Source organism: Capsella rubella, unplaced genomic scaffold (genome assembly GCF_000375325.1).
Source record: "Capsella rubella cultivar Monte Gargano unplaced genomic scaffold, Caprub1_0 scaffold_5, whole genome shotgun sequence".
Classification (NCBI taxonomy): Eukaryota; Viridiplantae; Streptophyta; class Magnoliopsida; order Brassicales; family Brassicaceae; genus Capsella; species Capsella rubella.
Window position 1 is genome coordinate 158,212 of NW_006238919.1, and position 21,172 is coordinate 179,383.

At 37.1% G+C, this 21,172-nt stretch overlaps 5 protein-coding genes across 8 annotated transcripts; 2 read left to right on the forward strand and 3 right to left on the reverse strand.

The window, feature by feature from the left end:
• Window positions 1-12: 12 nt before the first annotated feature.
• LOC17885530 (SEC12-like protein 2) lies at window positions 13-2,463 on the reverse strand. Its single transcript, XM_023783529.1, has 10 exons — window positions 2,146-2,463; window positions 1,922-2,016; window positions 1,561-1,711; window positions 1,376-1,467; window positions 1,147-1,243; window positions 972-1,047; window positions 758-878; window positions 559-675; window positions 374-441; window positions 13-280 (listed from the first exon to the last, which is right to left on the reverse strand). Exons 1-10 carry the CDS (start codon window positions 2,422-2,424, stop codon window positions 189-191), a joined length of 1,188 nt encoding a protein of 395 aa, XP_023639297.1. The 5' UTR covers window positions 2,425-2,463; the 3' UTR covers window positions 13-188.
• A 2,518-nt stretch (window positions 2,464-4,981) lies between these two features.
• On the forward strand, window positions 4,982-9,220 carry LOC17885648 (protein ESMERALDA 1). The gene is made up of 10 exons (XM_006290765.2): window positions 4,982-5,670; window positions 6,190-6,259; window positions 6,437-6,504; window positions 6,612-6,700; window positions 6,801-6,998; window positions 7,147-7,351; window positions 7,479-7,646; window positions 7,816-7,983; window positions 8,064-8,254; window positions 8,418-9,220. Exons 1-10 carry the CDS (start codon window positions 5,293-5,295, stop codon window positions 8,584-8,586), a joined length of 1,704 nt encoding a protein of 567 aa, XP_006290827.1. The 5' UTR covers window positions 4,982-5,292; the 3' UTR covers window positions 8,587-9,220.
• A 300-nt stretch (window positions 9,221-9,520) lies between these two features.
• LOC17886344 (phytanoyl-CoA dioxygenase) lies at window positions 9,521-11,913 on the forward strand. Of its 2 annotated transcripts, none has more exons than XM_023782655.1 (9): window positions 9,521-9,681; window positions 9,756-9,877; window positions 9,992-10,046; window positions 10,403-10,471; window positions 10,554-10,672; window positions 10,970-11,117; window positions 11,212-11,356; window positions 11,462-11,548; window positions 11,639-11,913. In XM_023782655.1, exons 1-9 carry the CDS (start codon window positions 9,627-9,629, stop codon window positions 11,682-11,684), a joined length of 846 nt encoding a protein of 281 aa, XP_023638423.1. In that variant the 5' UTR covers window positions 9,521-9,626; the 3' UTR covers window positions 11,685-11,913. The 2 variants fall into 2 exon arrangements, with proteins under 2 accessions (XP_023638423.1, XP_006291538.2); XM_006291476.2 differs by having other exon boundaries at window positions 9,523-9,681; window positions 9,986-10,046.
• A 1,115-nt stretch (window positions 11,914-13,028) lies between these two features.
• LOC17885314 (WUSCHEL-related homeobox 6) lies at window positions 13,029-14,252 on the reverse strand. The gene is made up of 4 exons (XM_006292153.1): window positions 14,171-14,252; window positions 13,716-14,069; window positions 13,440-13,504; window positions 13,029-13,349 (listed from the first exon to the last, which is right to left on the reverse strand). The coding sequence occupies exons 1-4, from the start codon at window positions 14,250-14,252 to the stop codon at window positions 13,029-13,031; spliced, it is 822 nt and encodes a 273-aa protein (XP_006292215.1).
• A 3,850-nt stretch (window positions 14,253-18,102) lies between these two features.
• Window positions 18,103-20,939, reverse strand: LOC17885146 (pentatricopeptide repeat-containing protein At2g01510, mitochondrial). 3 transcript variants are annotated; one of them, XM_006290750.2, is made up of 2 exons: window positions 18,701-20,939; window positions 18,103-18,360 (listed from the first exon to the last, which is right to left on the reverse strand). In XM_006290750.2, exon 1 carries the CDS (start codon window positions 20,675-20,677, stop codon window positions 18,923-18,925), a length of 1,755 nt encoding a protein of 584 aa, XP_006290812.1. In that variant the 5' UTR covers window positions 20,678-20,939; the 3' UTR covers window positions 18,103-18,360; window positions 18,701-18,922. The 3 variants fall into 3 exon arrangements, with proteins under 3 accessions (XP_006290812.1, XP_023639007.1, XP_023639008.1); XM_023783239.1 differs by having other exon boundaries at window positions 18,103-18,484; XM_023783240.1 differs by having other exon boundaries at window positions 18,103-18,553.
• Between the last annotated feature and the right edge of the window lie 233 nt (window positions 20,940-21,172).

Consider the following 21,172-nt stretch of genomic DNA (forward strand, 5'->3'; position numbering starts at 1 on the left):
ACTGTATCAGTGTTAGTTTACATTTTTTTATGATATAAAACCATGCAAGTATCGGGTAAAAATTGAAGAATCCCTGAGACTTTGTCAAAAACAAACGCCAAAAGCCTAACTCAAAGAGCGTATGATATTTGTTTGGTTACAAGCCCCTCCGCTGTATCGTCTGGTGGGGTAACACTCAAAAGGCCTTTTCAAGGTATGATCCCCTTTGCCTTCAAAAAATAATATGCAACCACGTATAGGAACACGAACAATATTGCAAGTATCCACCACCTTGTTCCAGCTGCAATTTCATCATCAAAATCCACAGTTTTAGGTTTCTGATTGGAAAAAAAAATGGACAAGTTCCAAGAGAAGATACCGTAAATATACGTACGTTTTTCACCCTTTGCTTCAATAACAGTTAGCCTTGCCCTTGAGTCTAAAGAAACTGACACTAAGCACCTGCAAAAGCAAACCCAAATTCAAACTTCAAAATTTTTATATCTATTTGCTTGTTTTGGAACCATTGACTCGATAGCTCTTAAGTATAGACTTGGGCCTTAATGTATAGAGAGAAACCTTGAATCAGGTGAGAAAGTCAGTGCTGTGACCAAACCAAGATGCGCTTTCTTGACATTTTGTTTAGTTTGCTTTCTCGTCGAATCAAGTATCATAACATCTCCTTCAAGGGTTCCTCTGCGTTTAGAAAAATTCACGACTACTAAAAAAACTAGTATCACTTTTATCTGCTGGTTCCAAAAGTGAGAAGTAAACTTACATTGCAAGCAATTTTCCATCAGCAGAGACATTAAAGGCTGATATAGAGTTGTTCTTTATAAGCTTTGAGTCTTTTCGTTTCCATGATGTTGTATCGCATGTTATAATACTCCCACCACGTTCTACAAAAAAGAAATCAATCCTCAGTTGTTAGCAGTGACAAAAAGACAAATTTAAAGCTCTATGTTCTTGCACTGCCAGAATATAAGTTTTACCAGTGTTTGCAGCAATGTAAAGAACTTCATTGCCTGCACTGTCTACAGAAAATCTACATGAGGCAAACATCTCGTCCTGCATTCCAGTATTTAAACTCATCAGATCCATCCAATACAATAGTGTTGGAAGTTTGTATATAAAGTTAAAAGATACTAAGAGCAAAACCCAACTGACCTTCTCTTTTGATAGACTGGCAACAGCAGTAGAAGCATTCACCTCCCAAACCCGACAAAGTGGACCTCCAAGGGATACAAGGAATTTACCATCTTCGCTGTAAACAAAAAATATTCACCATCAGGATATCTGTCTACAACCACTGTTCGAAGACGATCCCTTTCTCATCAAGAGACTAAACCTCTAACCAAATAGCAAAGAAATCCTCATTCGATAGGAGAAAGCAGACCTGAAAGTTAGGCTTTTGACTGATGAATGTGCCTGAGACTCATTAAGCAACGTTTTCATGCTGGGCCATTCGAAAACCCTCAACGTCCCATCCTGTACTGCATCAAAACAAAATGCATAAGAACCACTAAAGTTTCTTTATCTGTTAATTTAAAAGAGATTGCTGCATAAAAGAGTCTTTTTTACCTCCGCACCAGCAGCGAGCACAGTTCCCTCCGGATTGAACGCTAGAGCCAACTGTTGTCCAACATCTTCTAACTCTTTAATCACTTCCTCTGACTCTTCAGTAGTCTGATTATCCTCTCGTGGGCTCATAATATTTGGCCAATCAAACAGTCTGTTTATCAAGAGAAGAGCACTTTTAACCACACCCCTTGAACTTTCTGTCTACTCCAAACCATATAATCCAAAGACATAATTATTCTCTATGTGTATACAGAAAATTCAAACGCATACGCTTCTCAAACGTAAACCCCCAATTCTAATAGCAAAAAGAACCTACAAATTAAAAAGCTAACGAGTAGTGAAATCGAAAGAGATAGCTCACCTGCAACTGTTAGGCAACGCGCAAATAAGACCACCTTCTCGAGGATGAACAGCCATCCGGTAAGGTAGATCAGTGCCAAGAACAAGCTTACCCAACTGAAATTTGAAATATCGTAAGTAACGGATCTAAACAAGTAAATAGAAATCCTTGCAAATTCATAAGATCTGCTACACACTAAGTAGGCCAAGCTATGATTCAGACAAGTTGAAACGGTTCCGACTTACAGGTTGTTCGGAAAGAGAGTTGGTGTCGAGATCAACACGACAGATTAAGATGACGTTGGGGATTCCGCTTCGTCCCTCTCCGCCTCCGCCACACAAAACGATGCAGCTCCGAGACGACGACTCAGACTCCGACTCATCAACATCATCTTCGGATTTCTTCGGATCCATAATGATTTTAGATCTAACAGACACCTCCGGGATCCATTCGGCGGCGTAAATCGGAACACCGTAAGTCTGCATATTCGACGGTTGATGCGTGTCTGTACTTTGATTCGCCATTCTCCTCCGTGTCCTCTCCTCTCGAGCTCAATGCGAAGTCACTCCTCACCGATTCGTCAATTACGAAAATAACGATGACAAAACTTAATGGGCTAAGTCAATTAAGGCCCATTACAGAATTTGACAGATATAGGCCCAAAAAAATATATAAAATTCCCCCCAAGTACAACACCATACATGTTCTTGTACGATTTGATCTCCTGGTTTTTGGCCGGAGATTTGTGATCATTTTCCGGTGTGATGTCAGCTGAATTCCGGTAAGCTGATAGCGGTTGGATCCGGTTCACGGGATAGAGAAGGGAAATTAGTACCGGTCTCGGTTAAATAAGGTGACACTGTTCTTCTTCCTCCTGAGAGTTCGTACACGGAGCCCTTTAATTTTATGATATTTGCGTTAATCACCCCAATACTATTGATTTGATCTCTAAAAATAAAAAAACTCAACACTTGTTTACATCAATTCCCAAAAAAATCTGGATCGATCAAAAACAATCCCAAGAGAATAGTTCTCTAAATAAATTTGTGTTGGTGATATATGACGGACACGTAGGTTAGGTATCATCTGTTCCGGGACGAAGACATAAGTAAGTCTCTGATGAGTGACTGAGTCTCAGCTCGTGGCGTTTGTGTTCAGTTCAGAGGAAGAATAATTTTACCAGAGACTGAATATTTTGACAAATGTGGTTGAAGACTTTTGTTATTTCTCATCATCATTGTCCCTTCTTTGGTTTGGTATTTATAACTGTCTTTATCTTAATGTCTAATCCTTGTCTTGTGATTTTGTTTTTGTATTTAGTGCATATATGATATACACGTATAAGCTAATAAAATGCTCTCTACATTTATATATTCCCCAAAGGAAACAAAAGAGATGACACGATTTAAGTGACAGTAAGATGTGGAACATATCCATCGTCGTCGAATCGTTTTGTTTTGTAACTTAGGACGAAATTTACAAAACACGACAGAGCTCTCATATACAGCAACTTGCAACTGTCACTAAACTCTCAATCACACGACGACATTCTTCCTTTTTCTTACCAAAAAATCTTCATTTCTCTTCGACAAAATTTTAGGCTTTCAATGATAACCACAAAAAAATGTAAAAAATCAGTTCTGAATAGAAAACATTGTTTTTTTTTTAATTAAACTAGAGAAGTGGAAAATAAGCAAACATTATTCTTCTGATATATTGTTTTTTAAAAAATACCTTAAACATGCAAGTTTTGTGGGTTACATATTAGATTTAGGGGAGTGTTATGATTCCTAATTGGAAAAGAAAAAAAAATCTATAGAGAAATGGCATATACAAGTATTTTACTAAATTTGGGAATCTTTTCTTTTTATGTAGTAAAAATTATAATAATGTCGCTGTTGCCAACCACTCTGCATCTCAGTTGCACATGCAACACAGCCACAGGCTAATTTCTAGTAATACTCACATGATTATTGTAACTCCCTTAGCTAATCTTTAGTATTTCCAAAACCAATGATAACCATACCACCATTTATTTATTTTTACTTTTACTTTTACATATTTTTAGAATAAGTATACCAATCCCACATACATACAGATTAAGCTTTATTTACATATATTTTTATATGTGTGGTCATGGTGCCATTCTACAAGCGGAGGTCATCTAAATCCCTTCTTATAACTCTCACACAAGTCAACATTTTAAGTTTTTTTAGAAAAAATATTTGAAATCTAACACATAATTTATGTGGGTGCATTGTTGTGTTAAGAAGCAATCATGCTTGGAAAATTATATACTATTAATGTATAGTCATCAAAAAAATAATTACACCCTAATTCCTTACCAAAAGCACGTGCTGTTTCAAGATTAGCTCAATAGAGATTAGAGAGTATGGAATCAACATTGCTTGTCGTGTTGGCTTTGTCTTCTGAGTTTTTTTTTTTTTGTTTTTAAATGTTTACTAGTGAATTTTTTTTTTTTTTTTCCAAATGTTTACTAGTGAATTGTCATCATATATTATTAGAGTTTTAAAATACAAACGCTCATTCTAGTAATATATACGATTATACGTACATGATGATGATAAAGATAGTTTTTGTTTTTTCTAGGATTTTTTCTCCAATTTTCAAATAATTTAAATATAAAATATTTGTTTTCAACGATTGATAATTTAATGTCTATCAATTCGGAAAATATTGATTTATAAAGATATCTTCCAATTTAATTGTAGACATTTAATAGTTGATTTGTTTTCTTCTTTTAATTGAAAGAGATATAATTTCACAATTGTAGATAGATAAAGTTTAGTTGTAAGAGAAGATAATACAAAACATGACGAAACAAAAATAGTTGAGTTGTTGTTGTTGGATATTTTCCATATCTTAAAAGAATAAAATCAAAACGTAAAACAAACATAGAGTATATATTAATTAGTGAAAGTACTAAAAAAAACTGAATTAGCTTTTTAATTATAAAATAAAATAATGGAGATTAAGCTAAATCTGTTGATCCAGAATATTTAATATATGTATATTGGTTTCATAATAAATAAAAATTTGAAATGTAACACACACAAAAAAAAAAGGGAAACAAAATAAAAAAGACAGAGAGAAAAGGCGAAGGAAGGAAGAGAGAAGAAAAGGGTAATGGGGGCATGTGACTGATCACGCTTCGTCTCCTCCACCGCTTACCAGGAATACAAAATACACTTTCTCTCCCGGCGTTTGAATCTCTCTCATCTCGCAACCGCCGTCTCCGCCGCGGGGATTCACATCGCCGCCTCGCTGCGTTTCACGACCTCCCGCCGCCGCCGCCGGGATTAAGGATGACGTAAAAGGCGTTGACGAAAGATAGGAGGGATTGAGATCTGTGGATTTGTTTTTATTCTCAAATGCTAGCGAAGAATCGGCTGCCTGGAAGCGGCCACACTACTCCTTCTCCTCCGGGGTCTCCTCGCCGTTCTCCTCGTTACCGTCACGGCCGTTCTAAAGCCGCCGCCGGTAGTAGATTTCCTACGGTTCAGCCAAGTCGCACCCTCGCTCATCGCCTCTCCTGGATCCTCTTATCGGTTCTTCTACGTCGTCAGGGAATATTCCTGTTCGCTCCTCTCATCTATATCTCTTGTATGCTCCTTTACATGGGAACCGTCTCCTTCGACGTTGTTCCAATCATCCAGCGTCGACCTCCCCCTGGATCCGTTTACAAAAGCCCCCAGGTTTACGCTAAGCTCCGCCCTGAGATGGACGCCGATAATTCCACCGCTGATGCGGTCAGTCTTTTCTTTCAGCTCCCTCTACATTGTCATTCTCGCCATTCTCTGCTTTGCAATTTTCTCTGAATCATTGGATCACGATATGAGTCTGACCCGTTGCTCTTTAGCTAAATTAGTCTTTCGGATTTAGTGATTGAACTTTCTCTAGAGGAATTCAAGCTCATAACATTGTATAGGGGTGATGGTTCTCCTTATCTCGGGAAGATACTCTGATTTTTAGTTTTAGCTCTATTTACTTGTTAATACATGTTTCTCTATCGACTTAAGCACAAAGACACATTGAGAGAAAGAGCATTGACCAGAAGTTTTCCCCTAGATTTCTAGGTTCTTATTTGGTTCTCTTCCTTACCCTTGAAACTACTGTTAGATTGATTTATAAATACTTCCATGTATCACGATCGCTACTTTTTGTTCTGTGGCTGCTTTGCCTGTTTGAGTGATGGGTTGAGAATATTAGTATAGTCTGCTTTCCTATTTTTTTCGTATGTATCATCAATGGAATTGTAATCATCTCAGATCTCAACCATTTGGAAACATTCCTATAAAGGTGGTGAATGGAAGCCGTATGTGAACAAGTCTACTGGAGGTATTACATTTCTTTTGTCAATTCTTCATACTTATACTTCTCATATGTAGCATATTTTGTCACCTTAATTAAAATGGGCTAAGTGCTCTGTACTTTCTGTAGCTCATATTTTACCTGTTCGTTGGATCATACAGTAATTGATTAATTGGGTATTTGATTTTTTTTTTGTATCTGTAGACTTACCCGAGTCAAACGGTTTCATATATGTCGAGGCGAACGGAGGCTTGAATCAGCAGCGGACATCGGTGGGTTTGTTGATCTTTTATGACATAAAATCTATGCATTTTGCTCAATCATTCTAGCAATCTTGATTATGTAGCTATTGACTTATCTCTACTCATGTTATGCTTAGATATGCAATGCGGTTGCTGTGGCAGGCTATCTTAATGCAACTCTAGTAATTCCCAACTTTCACTATCACAGCATATGGAGAGATCCAAGGTTTTAGATTGCTTTCTTCTGAACATCTGGTTTTGCCATTGTTTGTTCAACTCAAAGCCATCTTTTGTAGACTGCTTTCTGACAGAGGGTTTTCTTTCAGTAAATTTGGGGATATCTATGATGAAGAGTTCTTTGTTAGTACCTTAGCAAATGATGTGCGGGTGGTTGATACAATTCCTGAATATCTAATGGAGCGTTTTGACTATAACATGACAAATGTCTATAACTTCAGAGTTAAAGCATGGTCACCTATTCAATATTATCGAGACTCGATCTTGCCGAAGCTACTTGAGGAGAAGTAAGTTACGAATTGTTCTTTAGAAGACTGTTTTCATGTGGTAGAGTTAAATACGTTTCGTTCGTAAACCACCTTATTTAGCGGAATATATGTTTTGGATCTGCTCAGCACTTAGTGATTGAAGAACTGTTGTCTTTGAATGGCACAGGATTATACGAATATCCCCATTTGCAAATAGACTTTCGTTTGATGCTCCTCAACCTGTCCAAAGGCTTAGATGTTTAGCTAATTATGAAGCTCTGAGGTTTTCGAAACCCATACTAACTTTAGGAGAAACACTGGTGAAGAGAATGAAAGAGCAAAGTGCAAACCATGGTGCAAAGTACGTTTCTGTACATCTGCGTTTTGAAGAGGTTTGTTCCATGTACAGGAGAGACATCTAAAGAATCCCCACTGGTCTTTATCATGGCTGTAAATTTTTGAATGGAGAGCTTTGTGTATGAAGTGAGAGAAGTAATGGGCTAAATTTACATGTTGCAGGACATGGTAGCTTTCTCCTGTTGCATATTTGATGGTGGTAACCAAGAAAAACATGATATGATTGCAGCAAGGGAACGAGGATGGAAAGGTAAATTCACAAAACCAGGCCGTGTTATTCGACCTGGTGCTATCAGGCAAAACGGAAAATGCCCTTTAACTCCTTTAGAGGTGCGTATCGATTCGTTTGATTCTGGACACTGCTCATACTATCTACAATATATTAGCACTCTCGGATATCTTCATTAGTTAATCATCCGTCAGATTAGTTCCACAAATTCTTGTGAGCAATAGTGTGGCTTGTTCTGTTTTGCTTATACTTTTCTTATAAACTCTTCAGGTGGGTTTAATGCTTAGAGGAATGGGGTTCAACAAAAGTACATATATTTACCTCGCATCTGGTGAGATATATGATGCGAATAGAACTATGGCCCCACTACTAGAGATGTTCCCAAATTTACAAACTAAGGAGATGCTTGCATCAGAGGAGGAACTTGCGCCATATAAGGTTTGATTCTTTCCTGGTGTTCGTTTTGGAGTATATTCCTGGTGATGAATAATATATCTGACTTGAGACTCTGTGTTTAGAACTTCTCGTCCAGAATGGCTGCAATAGATTACACTGTCTGTCTCCACAGTGAGGTATTTGTGACTACACAAGGTGGAAACTTTCCTCATTTCCTCATGGGTCATCGGAGATATTTGTTTGGAGGACATTCCAAGACCATTAGACCGGACAAGCGAAAGTTAGCAATCCTCTTTGACAATCCCAACATCGGGTACTTATTTCTTCTACTCTACATCTTCGGTAAACCCTACCGAAGCTCCACGTTTTACTTACCATACCAGTGTTTCTCCTGAGCTTTGTGTGTAGTGCAAACCTGAAACCCCGTTTCTGTGTCATGACTTATTGCTGAAACGTAGTTTCTGTTAATTGCGCAGATGGCGGAGTTTTAAACGTCAGATGCTAAACATGAGGTCTCATAGTGACTCAAAGGGTTTTGAGCTGAAACGTCCTAATGACTCCATTTACACATTTCCTTGTCCTGACTGCATGTCCCGTAGGAACAAAACAACAACCACAGATTCCAGACCACCTCCTGCCACCTGAATGCACACTATTGATCACCGGCCTTCCAGAATCCGCTGCTAAAGGCTGTGTTCATTCCTTGTAATTCTAATTCTTTCAAGTCAAACAGGACTTAGTGACTCAGCCTGCCCAGAATTTTAGGGAGACCACGTTTGGAGGGGCCGTTGAATCGTCTATTTATCTCCAGTAAGGTTTGCAGAGGAGTAACAGCCACGACATTTGTTTGATACTTTTGACACATTGAAGCTGACGTATCTAACAGGACTACAGGAGCGACGAAATTTGAAGTTTTTAACTCATTCCCTAGCTGCTGCTGGGCAAAGAAAATAGGACAGCATTTGGATTTTGGTTATTTGTTTTTTTGGGCGTGTTTTGCGGTTTGAAGCGTTTGCGTTTTGTACATTTTATAAACGCAGGCGTCAAGAGTCTTTTTTGTGTTAGGAGATATGTAGAGACGGACAGAAGAAGCTGACCGAAAAGTTTTGTACATTGATTTGGTTAGAGACTGACATTGTCTTATGTTTTTTTTTTTTGGGTTTAAATTCTTTGAGATAGGGGTTTTAGATTGTTTCATCATATATTCTTATGATTCTTTCGAGTTGAATCTTGTGTGTATTTGATAAAATAATTTTCAATATTGATTTGATTCTTCCTTTTTTGTTTTTGCTCCTCTGATTCGTTCTTGTTGGAGTATAATTTTCGAATCTAGTGAAGATGATAGAACTGAATACGTTAAGTTCACTCATATGCTTTAAGCCTAAACTTCAAAAAAAATATAAGTTTGTTACGATCCTACATAACACACGCCACTTAGGCACGTAAGAGTGTCCCTCTGTGCACGTGGGACAAGCATGTTTCGCCACGAATGGTGCGCGCGCGTGGGGAAAAGGTCTCACAACTAATTGGAGATTTGTTTCCTTTCGTTGTCTTTTGTGTTTTGACCTTCTCTGTTTTTTTGGGTTATCAGATAAAATTCGTTTCCCCACACACAAAGGATTTTGAAGTTCACGAAGTCAATTTCCCGACGAAATCTATTACCGGAGGAGGAGAACCACCGCGTTATGGGAATCACCGGAAGTTTAAGTCCAGATCAGCTCGAGTTTTTTCATTCGCAAGGTTTGGTTTTTGTTTCCCTGGTATCTCTGATTAGTGAAGAAGTGAATTAATGATTTATCGTATTCAATAAAAAGGGTATTTGGTAATCGAGTCGTTCGCGAGTGAGGATGAGATTAGAGGCTTAAGGAAGAGGATGGATGAGTTGCTCAATCAGTTTGATTGTTCTGTATCCTCTATTTTCTCCACTAAAAATCAGGTTTTTATTTCTCTAATATATACCAAAAGAATCATCTTCTTATGTTCTTTTTCTAATATAGACCAAAAGAGTTCTGCTTAAAATCTGATGGTGTTGTTATTATTGTAGAAGCAGACCACCGATAACTACTTCTTTGAGAGCGCTGAGAAAATCTCCTTCTTCTTTGAAGGTAATCTTGATTATCTTCTTGCCGGTTTTGATGTTGATGTATGTATGCAAATGCTCTGTTTTTGGATATTTGTACAAGTAATAAATGTAACTAGTTATATCTTCATCCCTAAATTTACAGACTTGCTCTGAATATGCCACTAAAGTCTCATCTCTTGTTTAATACTATTGAACATGAACCTTAAAATGCAATCTTATGCCACTTCTTTTGATACGGGAATCTTTGGTCATCTCTTATTATGACTTTTTTAGGATGATGCAACTCTCTCGTATATTCTTGATTGATTGTTAATTGATATCGTCATGTGTTTTTGTAAAACATCTATAAGCTCAGATAGTCTTGTGTTTGAATCTCAGAAAAAGCTTTTGGTGATGATGGGATATTGAAGCAACCGAAAGAGCTTTCTATAAACAAAGTTGGGCATGGTAACTATCTCTTCTTTTCACTTATAAAATTATTTTCCTGCTGCGTAGAGAAAGTACGGCTCACAGATGTTTGTTGTTGCAGCACTGCATGAGCTCGACCCATTGTATAGGGAATTCACATATTCGTCAAAGTTTTCAAGTTTGGTATCATCCTTAGGTTACAAGAGACCAGTAGTCATGCAGTCCATGTACATTTTCAAGGTACATCTAGACTTTTGCTTGTTTCTTCTTTGTATCTTTTAAAACTTTGATCAATGGAAATGGCTGGCTGCTGTAAATCGATGTGTTCACACTTTATGCTGACTGTTCTTAAGAATTAGGAACTGAGATTCTCATAGAATATGCAAATGTTCAACAGTTGAGTAGGCAGATCATCACTAAACCCTTGTCATTATCCGTACCTCTTTTGGAACATTGAGTTTTTTTAAGCTTTTCGGTCTTACTTGGTGTGAACCTTTCACTATGCAATTTAATGATTTGGACTATTGGTTGTACTAGCAACCTGGAATTGGAGGCGAAGTTGTGCCGCACCAAGATAATTCTTTTGTGTACACGGATCCACAGAGTTGTACTGGTCTCTGGATTGCTTTAGAAGATTCTACAACAGTAAATGGTTGTCTTTGGGCAATTCCTGGATCTCACAAGAGTAGGTTTTTTTCCTCTATTGACTTGTGTTCTCTTTGATCTTCATAGTTTTTGCTTAGCTAGACAGTCTTTTTTCATCCGCAACTTCATTTCAGATGGTCTAGTTAGAAGGTTTATCCGGGGTGAAAATGGTGTAACCTTTGATCAGCCATCCCCATCTTACGAGCAGAAAGATTTTGTGCCTATAGAAATGAAAGCAGGCTCATTGATTGCTATACATGGTAATCTAATCCACCAAAGGTAATTTTCATCTTTTATATGATGTAGCTTACTCTTAGTTTAGATTTGGCTGAGTTCTGAAAAATCATGATCTATATGTTTTTTATGTGGACTTTGTGTATGCAGTTTCGAGAATCTATCCCCGAAGTCAAGACATGCCTACAGCTTACATGTAGTAGAATCTGATGGCTGTAAATGGGCAAAAGACAACTGGTATGTCTTTATTTAAGTTTTTTTCAATTCATACCAAGTCTTTTCTGTCTTTTCTTCGTTTGATGTCCCATGGAATGTTATATATGCTAGGATACAAAGAGAAACAATGCCGGAACCTCTCTATGGTCTTCCCTGATTCAAGCTAGTCGTTGTGAGTTACTACTGTTAATCAAGTTTCTTTTACAATGATCAACCCACGACCTATTGTGAGAACTATACGAGTAATAGGAACATAGCTAAAAGGGCCATCTTGTGTCATTCGCTTGTTGGAATACAATTTGTTTCTTCTTGGTCTCTGTAGTTCTGTCTTTATATAACTAAACTCTCATCAGTGGTCAATAAAGTATGACAGTGGTTACTTGATGTTTCTGTGCATTCACAGTAATTACACATTGAAGAAAGTCATAAGAAGAAGTTAGGACCCGTAAACATTTTAAGACTTGGGGGTAGAGGAAAGAGTGACCATTGGATACAACTTTCTTTCTTTATTTGTAACTGTCAAGCTGTGTGAAATGTTAATGTAATTGGAGGAATGGGACAAAAGTATCTCTGTCCTATCGTAAATGTACCATGGCAAAAAAAGAAAACGTGGGACAGATCTTTTAGGTGCAGAAACAAGAGAATCAATTAAAGGGTTATGGCCAAAGTGATAAATGCTTTGTGTAGTTGTCTTCAGGGAGTGATATTCATCATCTGTCTTAAAAAGACAATTTTTCAATGATCTTTAAGTACAAATTCAGGATTTTGCACAAGAGCCACCCTTGGAAAACTATAGACATTATTAATAGATAAATAGATTTCATGTGATTTAAGACCTTTGGAACATCTTTTGTTTTGATGTTAAGCACATATGTATTGGATAAACTAGTCGATCCTTTGTATCTCTATTAAATTTCACAGAACAAATGAGAAATGGGAACACATTAAAGATCTTTTTGTCTTCATTCCATCAAAACTGAAATGTCAGTCTAGTGTCCCCAACTGTACGCACTTTTTTGATAATAAACCGCACATTTGCTATATTCACTGAAATAACCTAAAGGAATTCTAAAGACAGTGCAATGTCAGCATCGGATGTCTCTCTCAGAGAGTCAGTCCCATATGAATTGCAGTGGAATTAAGAAGAGAAGAAGATGAGCAACCAACCATGTGAATACGGAGAAAACATCTAATTAATATATATATATATTCCTTTCATAGACAAAGGAACCATCGAAGCTTTCACTTTCATACGTATACATAGATAGTTTGAAGCTCCAAACCCCAAGCCCCAACATGGTCCAGCTTCACGTTTAGGTAATAAACAATAATAATAATCTTCAAAAACTTCGCAACATTTACTACACGTCTCCATCTTTCAAACTCGTCTCTTCTATCTATAAGGAAGACATCACTTACCATTTGTGGACAAAACAACAAATGAAACTTCATTAAATCCCCTTGGGGTCCTATTTATTACTCACACATGGGTTTTGGTTTTTCAGTTCTTGAGAGGCAAGAACTCGTAGTAGAAACAGTAGTTACAACAACACACTTGGTTCATCATCTTCTCTTTAAACCGGCTGGTTTTCTCTTGGTTCTGATCTAGAACCGGGAAGAGATTTAAAGTTCGGATCTCCCTCGTTTCGACCTCTCGGCCTGGTTCGTCTTGATCAGTTATGGACGAAGTAACAAGATTTCTCCACGTGATGATGTCTTTACCACCCTCCGATGCCCTCTCAGATACTTCTGTCGTCGTCCCATCATCTTCATTATTACCATTGTTGTCTTTATTGTAACTCAAAGGAACTAATAATTCATGCTGGGAATAAAATAACAAATTAAAGCAAATCAATTCTTTAGCGCCGAGCATATATATTATATATACACATGATTAAATTAATAAAGATACCTGTGGCTGTGCGTCTGAGTGTGGAAAAGATAAGCAGCTCTTCGTCCGATCAACTCGATAACCACCTGTAAATGTAATTGCCACACGTTACATAATCTCCTAAACTAACATTCACTATACAACTTATAACTTTTTTGAAACACAAAACAACTTATAAGTATATTTCCATCAAATTCTTAAGTAGCCAAACATTACATCACCTTTAAACCAATAAAAATGTATATATCATATCTTATAAGTATATTGGTTGATAAAAGAATCGATATATGTAAATACCTGATGATGAATCCTTGACGTCTTGATGTGGTTCACGACCACTAATGTTAATAGCAACTCCTTCACGACGGCGTCGTTTCTGTCTCTCTCTTGCCTTGTGATTCTGAAACCAATAGAAAACGTTCTTCCCTTCGATTCTGCCATATTTACGGAGCTTGGATGCTATCTTCTGGATCTGTTCTGTCGTCGGCGTCCGTGTTCCGCTCTTGTAAAGCTCTTCTAGCGTCGTGATCTGCTCCGGCGTTGGATTCCATCTCGAAGTCGCCACCGCCGCAGTAACGTTACTTTTCCCCTCATCGTGTTCTCCTGAGGAGGCAGGGATGAGCTGATGCTGATCGTCGCCGTTAATATCGCCTGAAAACACTATAAAGTATCAACAACATATGTACACATTGATTTTTTCATTCAAGTGTCTATATATATATAAAGAGAGGTAGTAATGATCATTATGGTACAGTGTGTGAGAAGAAGATGAGATTGAGTAGTAGTAGAGAGGGGCATATAGTTGACGAGGTTGTTGTCGGAGACGTAGCCCATGCTTGCTATCTAGGAATGCTTGATATATCAAAGACAAGTTTATTTTAAAATAAAAATAGTTTATTTTGTTGTTGCTGTGGAATTCTGAACCTTTATGATTTGGCTAGGGGAAAAGGGATTTGAGAGAGCAATGCTTGAGTTTCAGTGCTGTGTGAAAATGAATGATGAGAGGTTTGCTTGTGATGCAAGAGAGATCAAAAGGCTACTGGAGTAGAGATTGTTTCTTGGGTCTACCATACTTTGCCTCTTGTCTTGTTTTTATAGATAAACCACAACTCTTTATGCACGCATATGTATGCCTTTTGATTTTCAAGAGCATTGTAGGCTTAGTCCAAAAGATTTGGGCCACTTTTAACAGAATCGACAACTAAGTCCAATAGACAGGAGTGGGTCGAGCATTTTTTTTGGGGTGAATTGCAAGTAATTTTTAAGGGTTATTTGAGCGTATATTACCAAATCGAATAAAAGAATTAAGAATATAGCACAGTAAAATTTCAAAAGAAAGAGTGATGTTGGTAGACGTGTCGTCACTCGTCAGGTGGTGGTGGTGGTGGATGACTAACAGATAGAGGAGGAGAGTGGTGGTTCAAAAATAAGTTGATGAAGAGATAGATGAGGAAACAGAGTCAATAAAATTAAAAATAAAAAAATTAGAAAGAGGATATGTGTTTTTATGTGTAATAAGGCACAAAAAAAGCTCAACAAGTGCTAATCTTATTGCTATACTGTTTTTACCTTTTTGTCAAGATAATAATTGTAAATATTGAAAAACCAAACTCTTCGTTTATATGATTTTTGCAGTTTAGCAACAAAAAAAAATAAAATCCAAATGAGAGTAATACAATACCAAACTGAGCCCAAATAGGCGAATGTGGCTCGAGCTAGCTGTTTCACTTGATTAAATAGAATGGATCAAACAAGCCTAGTTATAGTGGAACGACTAGTTTTCAGCCCATCCATTAAATCCAACTAATAGAGAAATATCTAAGTATGAGATAGGGAATAGAAAGAAAAGAGTTGTAAAGGATATGGGAGATGGGGAATGTGTGGGTAGTTGAATAAATCAGTAGAGCTCCTTAAATCTCACCATTTATGGCCCCCCCCCCCCCACTGTGCAAAAACATTCATTCCACCACATGCAATCCAACAAACCTCTCTATGAGGAGGATATTCCTCTTTTAACCACAATGGACCCAAAATTAAAAATTATTCTATACAAAATAGTCATAATCTTCATCAAACAGTTTCATTTTAGTATCTGCCTTAACCATTTGGTATTAAATTTGGTTGTGTTTTAAAAAAATTGTGTATTGAAGTCTATCATACCTTGAGAAAATAGAAAGAAAATAATCCGTGAGTGAATAGTTGTAAAAAAAGTAGTATTCATATGAGCATTAATTAGGTTTGTACGTATGTAAATATAAAAATTTCTCCAAAAAAGAGAGAAAAATAAATAATAATTATAGAGATGAGGAGGTCCTTGGGGACAAGCATCCCCATCGAGAGAACCGTATGCATTAAGTTCATTTTATCAATTCAAACGAAACAAAAATTATTAAAGCTAAAACCATCCATCAATGAATAATGGCCTACTGTCATAAATTGTATCTTTTCCCCCCACATTCACAATAATCATTTAGCATATTGTACGTTTGAGCTAGTTTTTAGATTTGGACACTAAATTATATATAGTATTCCAGCTTATACTACTACTACTTATCAAGATTGAATGAGTTCATATATCCAAGTGGGTTTGAGCTAGCTAGATTTGGATACTACTTCCAATATGTATGTATTCGTGCTTACTAATTATACAATTTTTGACTGTAAAGTGTATCTACTTAGTATACATGATTAGACGACTGAATGCTTAATGAACCACCTAAAAATATATGTGTATTATTTATTATTCAAACTATATAGCCTACCATCTTCTTATTCCTCACTTTTGATACATAGGAAATAAAATTCCATAACAATGAGCTCATCATTATAAATTAAATAGTCATAAAAATGCATGAGTTTCACCAAATTTCAAGTTTTTTGGTTCTCCTTTTTTCAGGAGCGAAGGAGGAGTCAACACTCAACACTCAACATCTTCCATGTTCTCATTTCTAAAATTTAACATTTAAAAATACACACAAATACAATATGTAGTTTACGATTACTCTTTGGACACATTCAACATCGATCTAAAGAACATAAATATACTATATGGTTAAACAACGATATACTATAAGGTTAAATAACAATAATTAATTAGTTATCACAAAAAGACAACCTTCTTTTTCTGCATAGAACATGATCCTTCGAAGAAATCCATGCATTCGAATCTTCAACCCTATTTTTTCTTTCCTCTTCTATTATATAAATTAAAATTTCTATAAATAAAAAAACTAATTTTACTTAAATAAAAACAAATCTATATGCAATGGATCTTGAAGGAGGTCTTGTTGATTAAAAGAGTTACAACAACTGATGAGAAACAAGATCATTGACTCTTAGCCTCCGATTAAACAAGGGCTAAGGATAATGATCCATATCTCATTCTCATACTCACTAAAACAACAAAAACATTAAAAACACTACAAAAGAAGTAGCTGAAGAGATCGATCTTCTATTTTCATACGTTTCGACGCAGAGAGAGAGAGAGAGAGAGAGAGATTGAAGAGAATCTCCTCGAGGCAATTTGTTGGAGGTCGAAGAGAGAGAGACCAGAAACACGTGTTGTTTAATAGTTGTTCAGTTGTGAAGAGGATTTGGACCTGTGTGAACTAATCTCTTGTCGTCTTTATAAACGTCATCTCTGTTTTCTTCTTCTCGACGTGGACCCGTGAACGACACTGATGCTTTCGGACCTCGAAACGACGATGTTTCATGGAAAGGACCAGCCTTTCTCGGTGCTGATGGGTAGGATTGGTGATGGTGATGATGATGTTGATCAGGAGATAGAGCTGCTGATGATGAAGACAGACCAAAACGAGCAAATATCAAGATTCCCCAGAAGAACACGGTGGAGGTGTTTGTGAGTCTTCGTCTTCTCCTACTTCTTCTTCTTTGGTCTTGCTCGGCTCCCACACAAGCTTCCATGGCGGGTTTGATTTGATTGAAAAGAGAAGCTTTTTATGGTTAGAAGCCCATGAGAGAGAGGTAGTGAAAACAGAGTAATCTGAGTTTGTATCTCTCTCTGTTTTCTTGCGACAGAAATTTATTTTTACTTTTTGTCTGTGTCTGGGAGGGCAGAGCAGGTTTTGGATTCAAGAAATTGATGAGAAAAGTGGGTTTTTTTTTTTGAGTAAAATTATAGTAATAATATTTGTTGAAAAGAAAGTGAGTAGTTTGAGTAGTGGTAAGAGGATAAACCCAAAAGACAAAACACTTTCTTTTGTTTTGAGTGAAGTCTAAGTAACAAAAAAGGTTTGTATGAGTCTCTTTGGATAATGAGAAAGAAAGAAAGAAGAAGTAGGAAGGGGAGAAGATGAAAATATCTTTTTTATTTGACGGAATTAGCTTTCTTTGTTGTTTATTGTAAAGCTTATTAGTTTTTTCATGATCTTATGGGTCTTATCAAACGATCTTGACCCTTGATTCCTGGGAGAACCTTCTCACATTTGTACTACTCATCAGATTTTTTAAATTTCGTTTGAAACTCTCTCTCTCTCTCTCCCTGCTTAAATTTCTTTATTTTTTACCTATTAATGAAAATTTACGATACTGCCATGTTGCTTGGAGATGGTGCAGTGGACAGTTCAGTATTAATAGCCGTTGTCCCCGGGAAAAAAAATAAAACGAATTTATGTTTTCAGAGAGAGAGAAAGGGAGTATTTTTGACTGTGAAATCAAATCGATGTTAATGTAGAAAAGTGTTTTTACTAATAAAAGCAAGTGTGCTTTTTAGTGGAGAGGTTTACCTTAGTTTTGCTAAATGGACTCCCAAAAGAAAAGAAGAAAGATACCGTTGTTGCAGTGCAGAGTCTTTTTGCTTCGAATGTCTTGACGACAAGTGAGATAGCCTCTGTTCTCTGTTTTGTCTCCATCTCTCTCTCTCTCTGTCTTTCACTTCACGAGAATTTCTATTTCTTGCTTCTTCCATGTCCCTGCTTTTCAACTCTCAGAGAAAACCATAAACAGAGGCAAACTCAGTTTTTTTTTTTGACTCAGTGTCAATAGCCATCTAATGACTGACATAAACATTCAATTCGTAATTCACACATTTGACCCTTCTTTATCTCCTGCAGAAAGGCATGGAAGTAGTTCAATTTCAGCTATCTTTACATCACAAGAGATACGCAATGCACGATCTGGAATATACTAAGAAAGTTACAAAACACATTAATTGGCTAAAACGTTAGGCAGGCAAGGATCTACAAAAATTAATGAGAAATTAAAGATCAAACAAGCGTTAATGATATGGAATTATGTACAGATTGACTTAGCTAGCTACCTACCTTATTCAGTAGAGTCTCTCTGTTTCAGGCTTCTGACTGGTGCAGATAATGAAACAAAAAGCTTCCAAGATTTGTTACCATATACAAATTTAGTGGATCAAGAACTTGGTTTTGCATCAACTCGTCTTCTGAATCTATTTCAGAGCATCAGATATCTTCCAAATCTGTGAATGCATTTTCTCATCAGATCCCTCTTAATAATCAGAACATCAATAAGTGAAGTCACCAGAACTCTCCACAAGAGCAAACACCATTCCTGAAGTGGTGAAACCTATTCTTGTCTCTCATGATGATCTCTGTCGAAGTAAGCCTGGAAACAAACTTGGAAAACACGTGGCAATCATCACAGGTTCTCAAGTTCTTCATTACCCGTATAGGATGTCCCGCTCTCCCAATAATGAGTCCAAATGCAATAGCGAGCTTCTCACTGTGATGGCTGAGAGAAGATTCCTTTTCCTCCATTTCCACATCATGAAACACCGACCCCGTCTCAGGAACATACCCCATGTTCCGTATCTTCTTCAAGATTTCATCCAATTTCTCGTATATTGCCTTTGTTTGCGGATGCGATTTGTCTCCTCTATTGAAAAAATGGACTTTACCTTTAAACTCAACGGAACTGTAAGCAGCAACCTTTTTAGTGCCCAGCTTCCTCATTTTACTCCTTACTTTGTCAACACAATCCCATTTACCAGCAGCTGCATAGATATTAGACAGTAGTACGTGGTATGAACCAATATCAGGAACTGTTTCTACAAGAACGTCTGCCACTTTCTGCCCCAATATCATATCATGATGAACTGCACAAGCACCCAACAAAGCTCCCCAGATACCGGTATCTGGTTCCACTGGCATCTTTTTAATAAATTCATAAGCTTCCTCTAGAAGACCAGAGCGTCCCAAGAGATCAACCATACATGCATAATGCTCTTTTCTCGGCTCAAGATTTTTATCATTCGATCGAACCATGAGACGGAAATAACTTTTTCCTTCGTTCACTAGTCCAGCATGGCTACAAGCAGAGAGGAGCCCGAGACAGGTCACATAGTTAGGTTTAAGTCCCTCATTTTGCATCATAGTGAACAATGCCAAGGCTTCTCCACTATCTCCATTCATTGCATATCCTACGATCATAGTGCTCCATGAAACTACATTCCTTTGTTTCATTTCGTCGAATAATACCCTTGCAGCTTCGGTGTTACCACACTTCAAGTGCATATCAAGCCTTGCATTTTCGACTATTATGTTACAATCAATCTCTTCTTTCCTCGCGCGATCATAAATTTCTTCTCCAATCTCTAAAGAGCCTAGCTGACCACAAGCAGAAAGCATACTCACGACTGTAAAAGAATCAAACTGAACTGCAGCCGCACACATCTTGTGGTAATACTCAAGAGCTATAGCGGAGTTCCCCGTCTGAACACAAGCAGCAATAAAGGCATTCCAAGCCACTACATCTTTGACTTGCATTGACTCAAACAACAACTCCGCTGAGCTCAATTCACCAAACTTCATGTACATCATCACCAACTCAGTTGCAACGATCCCAAGACACTCAAAACCATTTTTCAACACATGGGCGTGAAGGGCAGATCCACAGGGGAAAAACCCCAGCTGGGAGATCGCCTTCACCACAAACGGGTAAGTGAACTCATCAGGGCGGACACCAAGATCACGCATTTTCTTATACAGCAGGACGCTTTCAAAAGGGAGGTGGTTTTTAACGTACCCTTTGAAAAGAGAGTTCCAAAGGAAGATCCTCGGCTTGTGCATTTCGTCGAACAGCTGGCGTGCGTAACACATGTCACCTAAAAGAACAAGATTCTCTAACAGCTGGGTTAAGAGGCTGTTCTTTTCAGAGAAACCCGTCCTTAGTACAATCGCATGGATCTTCTTAAGCTGATTCGGTTTGGAAGAACTTGCCCGTAGAAGCTCTGAGAGCATTTGTTTTGTTAATGGCGTTTGTTTCGGAAGCATCTCTTCTTGCCGCCGTGATCGTAAATTTCAATTATCTTAAAATGTTGTAATACACAACAACAGTACAGTACTCTCTGATTTTCATAAAGCCCAATTTATACAAGAAAAGGCCCAATAGAGTAAGCCCAATAGTACTAGAAAATAATTATATTTGTATTTGTTCAAGAATGGTTCGCTAATAATAATCAGCGTGCTGGTGATGGATCTAGAGATTATGAAATTGTCTGGTATTCATCACAATAAATTTATTTTTTTTGCAAACCATTCATTAAAATAAACTATTTTGAAGGAATTTTTTTTTTAAATTAGTTTAAATGTTAAATTTATTTTACGTGAAACATGTTGAATTTATAACACCAAACTGACAGATCCGAAAGAAATCTTAAGGACTGCATGCAAAGTTCGGTTTGTTTACGACATTTTAAACTAATTTTTAAGTTTTCTATAGAAAATCATTTTTATTCATTTCTTTTTTGAAAATTTTAGTTAAAGAAA

Excerpts from the sequence above, each read along its gene's own strand:
- LOC17885530 (XM_023783529.1), bottom strand. The coding sequence starts at position 2,424 with ATGGCGAATCAAAGTACAGACACGCATCAACCGTCGAATATGCAGACT. Across the intron at positions 2,017-2,145 it reads ACTCTCTTTCCGAACAACCT|TTGGGTAAGCTTGTTCTTGG; the intron begins GTAAGTCGGAAC and ends TTCAAATTTCAG. Across the intron at positions 1,468-1,560 it reads TGCTCGCTGCTGGTGCGGAG|GATGGGACGTTGAGGGTTTT; the intron begins GTAAAAAAGACT and ends GATGCAGTACAG.
- LOC17885648 (XM_006290765.2), top strand. The coding sequence starts at position 5,293 with ATGCTAGCGAAGAATCGGCTGCCTGGAAGCGGCCACACTACTCCTTCT. Across the intron at positions 7,352-7,478 it reads TACATCTGCGTTTTGAAGAG|GACATGGTAGCTTTCTCCTG; the intron begins GTTTGTTCCATG and ends TACATGTTGCAG. Across the intron at positions 7,984-8,063 it reads AGGAACTTGCGCCATATAAG|AACTTCTCGTCCAGAATGGC; the intron begins GTTTGATTCTTT and ends CTCTGTGTTTAG.
- LOC17886344 (XM_006291476.2), top strand. The coding sequence starts at position 9,627 with ATGGGAATCACCGGAAGTTTAAGTCCAGATCAGCTCGAGTTTTTTCAT. Across the intron at positions 10,047-10,402 it reads AATCTCCTTCTTCTTTGAAG|AAAAAGCTTTTGGTGATGAT; the intron begins GTAATCTTGATT and ends TTTGAATCTCAG. Across the intron at positions 10,472-10,553 it reads TATAAACAAAGTTGGGCATG|CACTGCATGAGCTCGACCCA; the intron begins GTAACTATCTCT and ends TTGTTGTTGCAG.
- LOC17885314 (XM_006292153.1), bottom strand. The coding sequence starts at position 14,252 with ATGGGCTACGTCTCCGACAACAACCTCGTCAACTATATGCCCCTCTCT. Across the intron at positions 14,070-14,170 it reads TCATCTTCTTCTCACACACT|GCGATATTAACGGCGACGAT; the intron begins GTACCATAATGA and ends TAGTGTTTTCAG. Across the intron at positions 13,505-13,715 it reads CGTCAAGGATTCATCATCAG|GTGGTTATCGAGTTGATCGG; the intron begins GTATTTACATAT and ends TTACATTTACAG.
- LOC17885146 (XM_006290750.2), bottom strand. The coding sequence starts at position 20,677 with ATGCTTCCGAAACAAACGCCATTAACAAAACAAATGCTCTCAGAGCTT.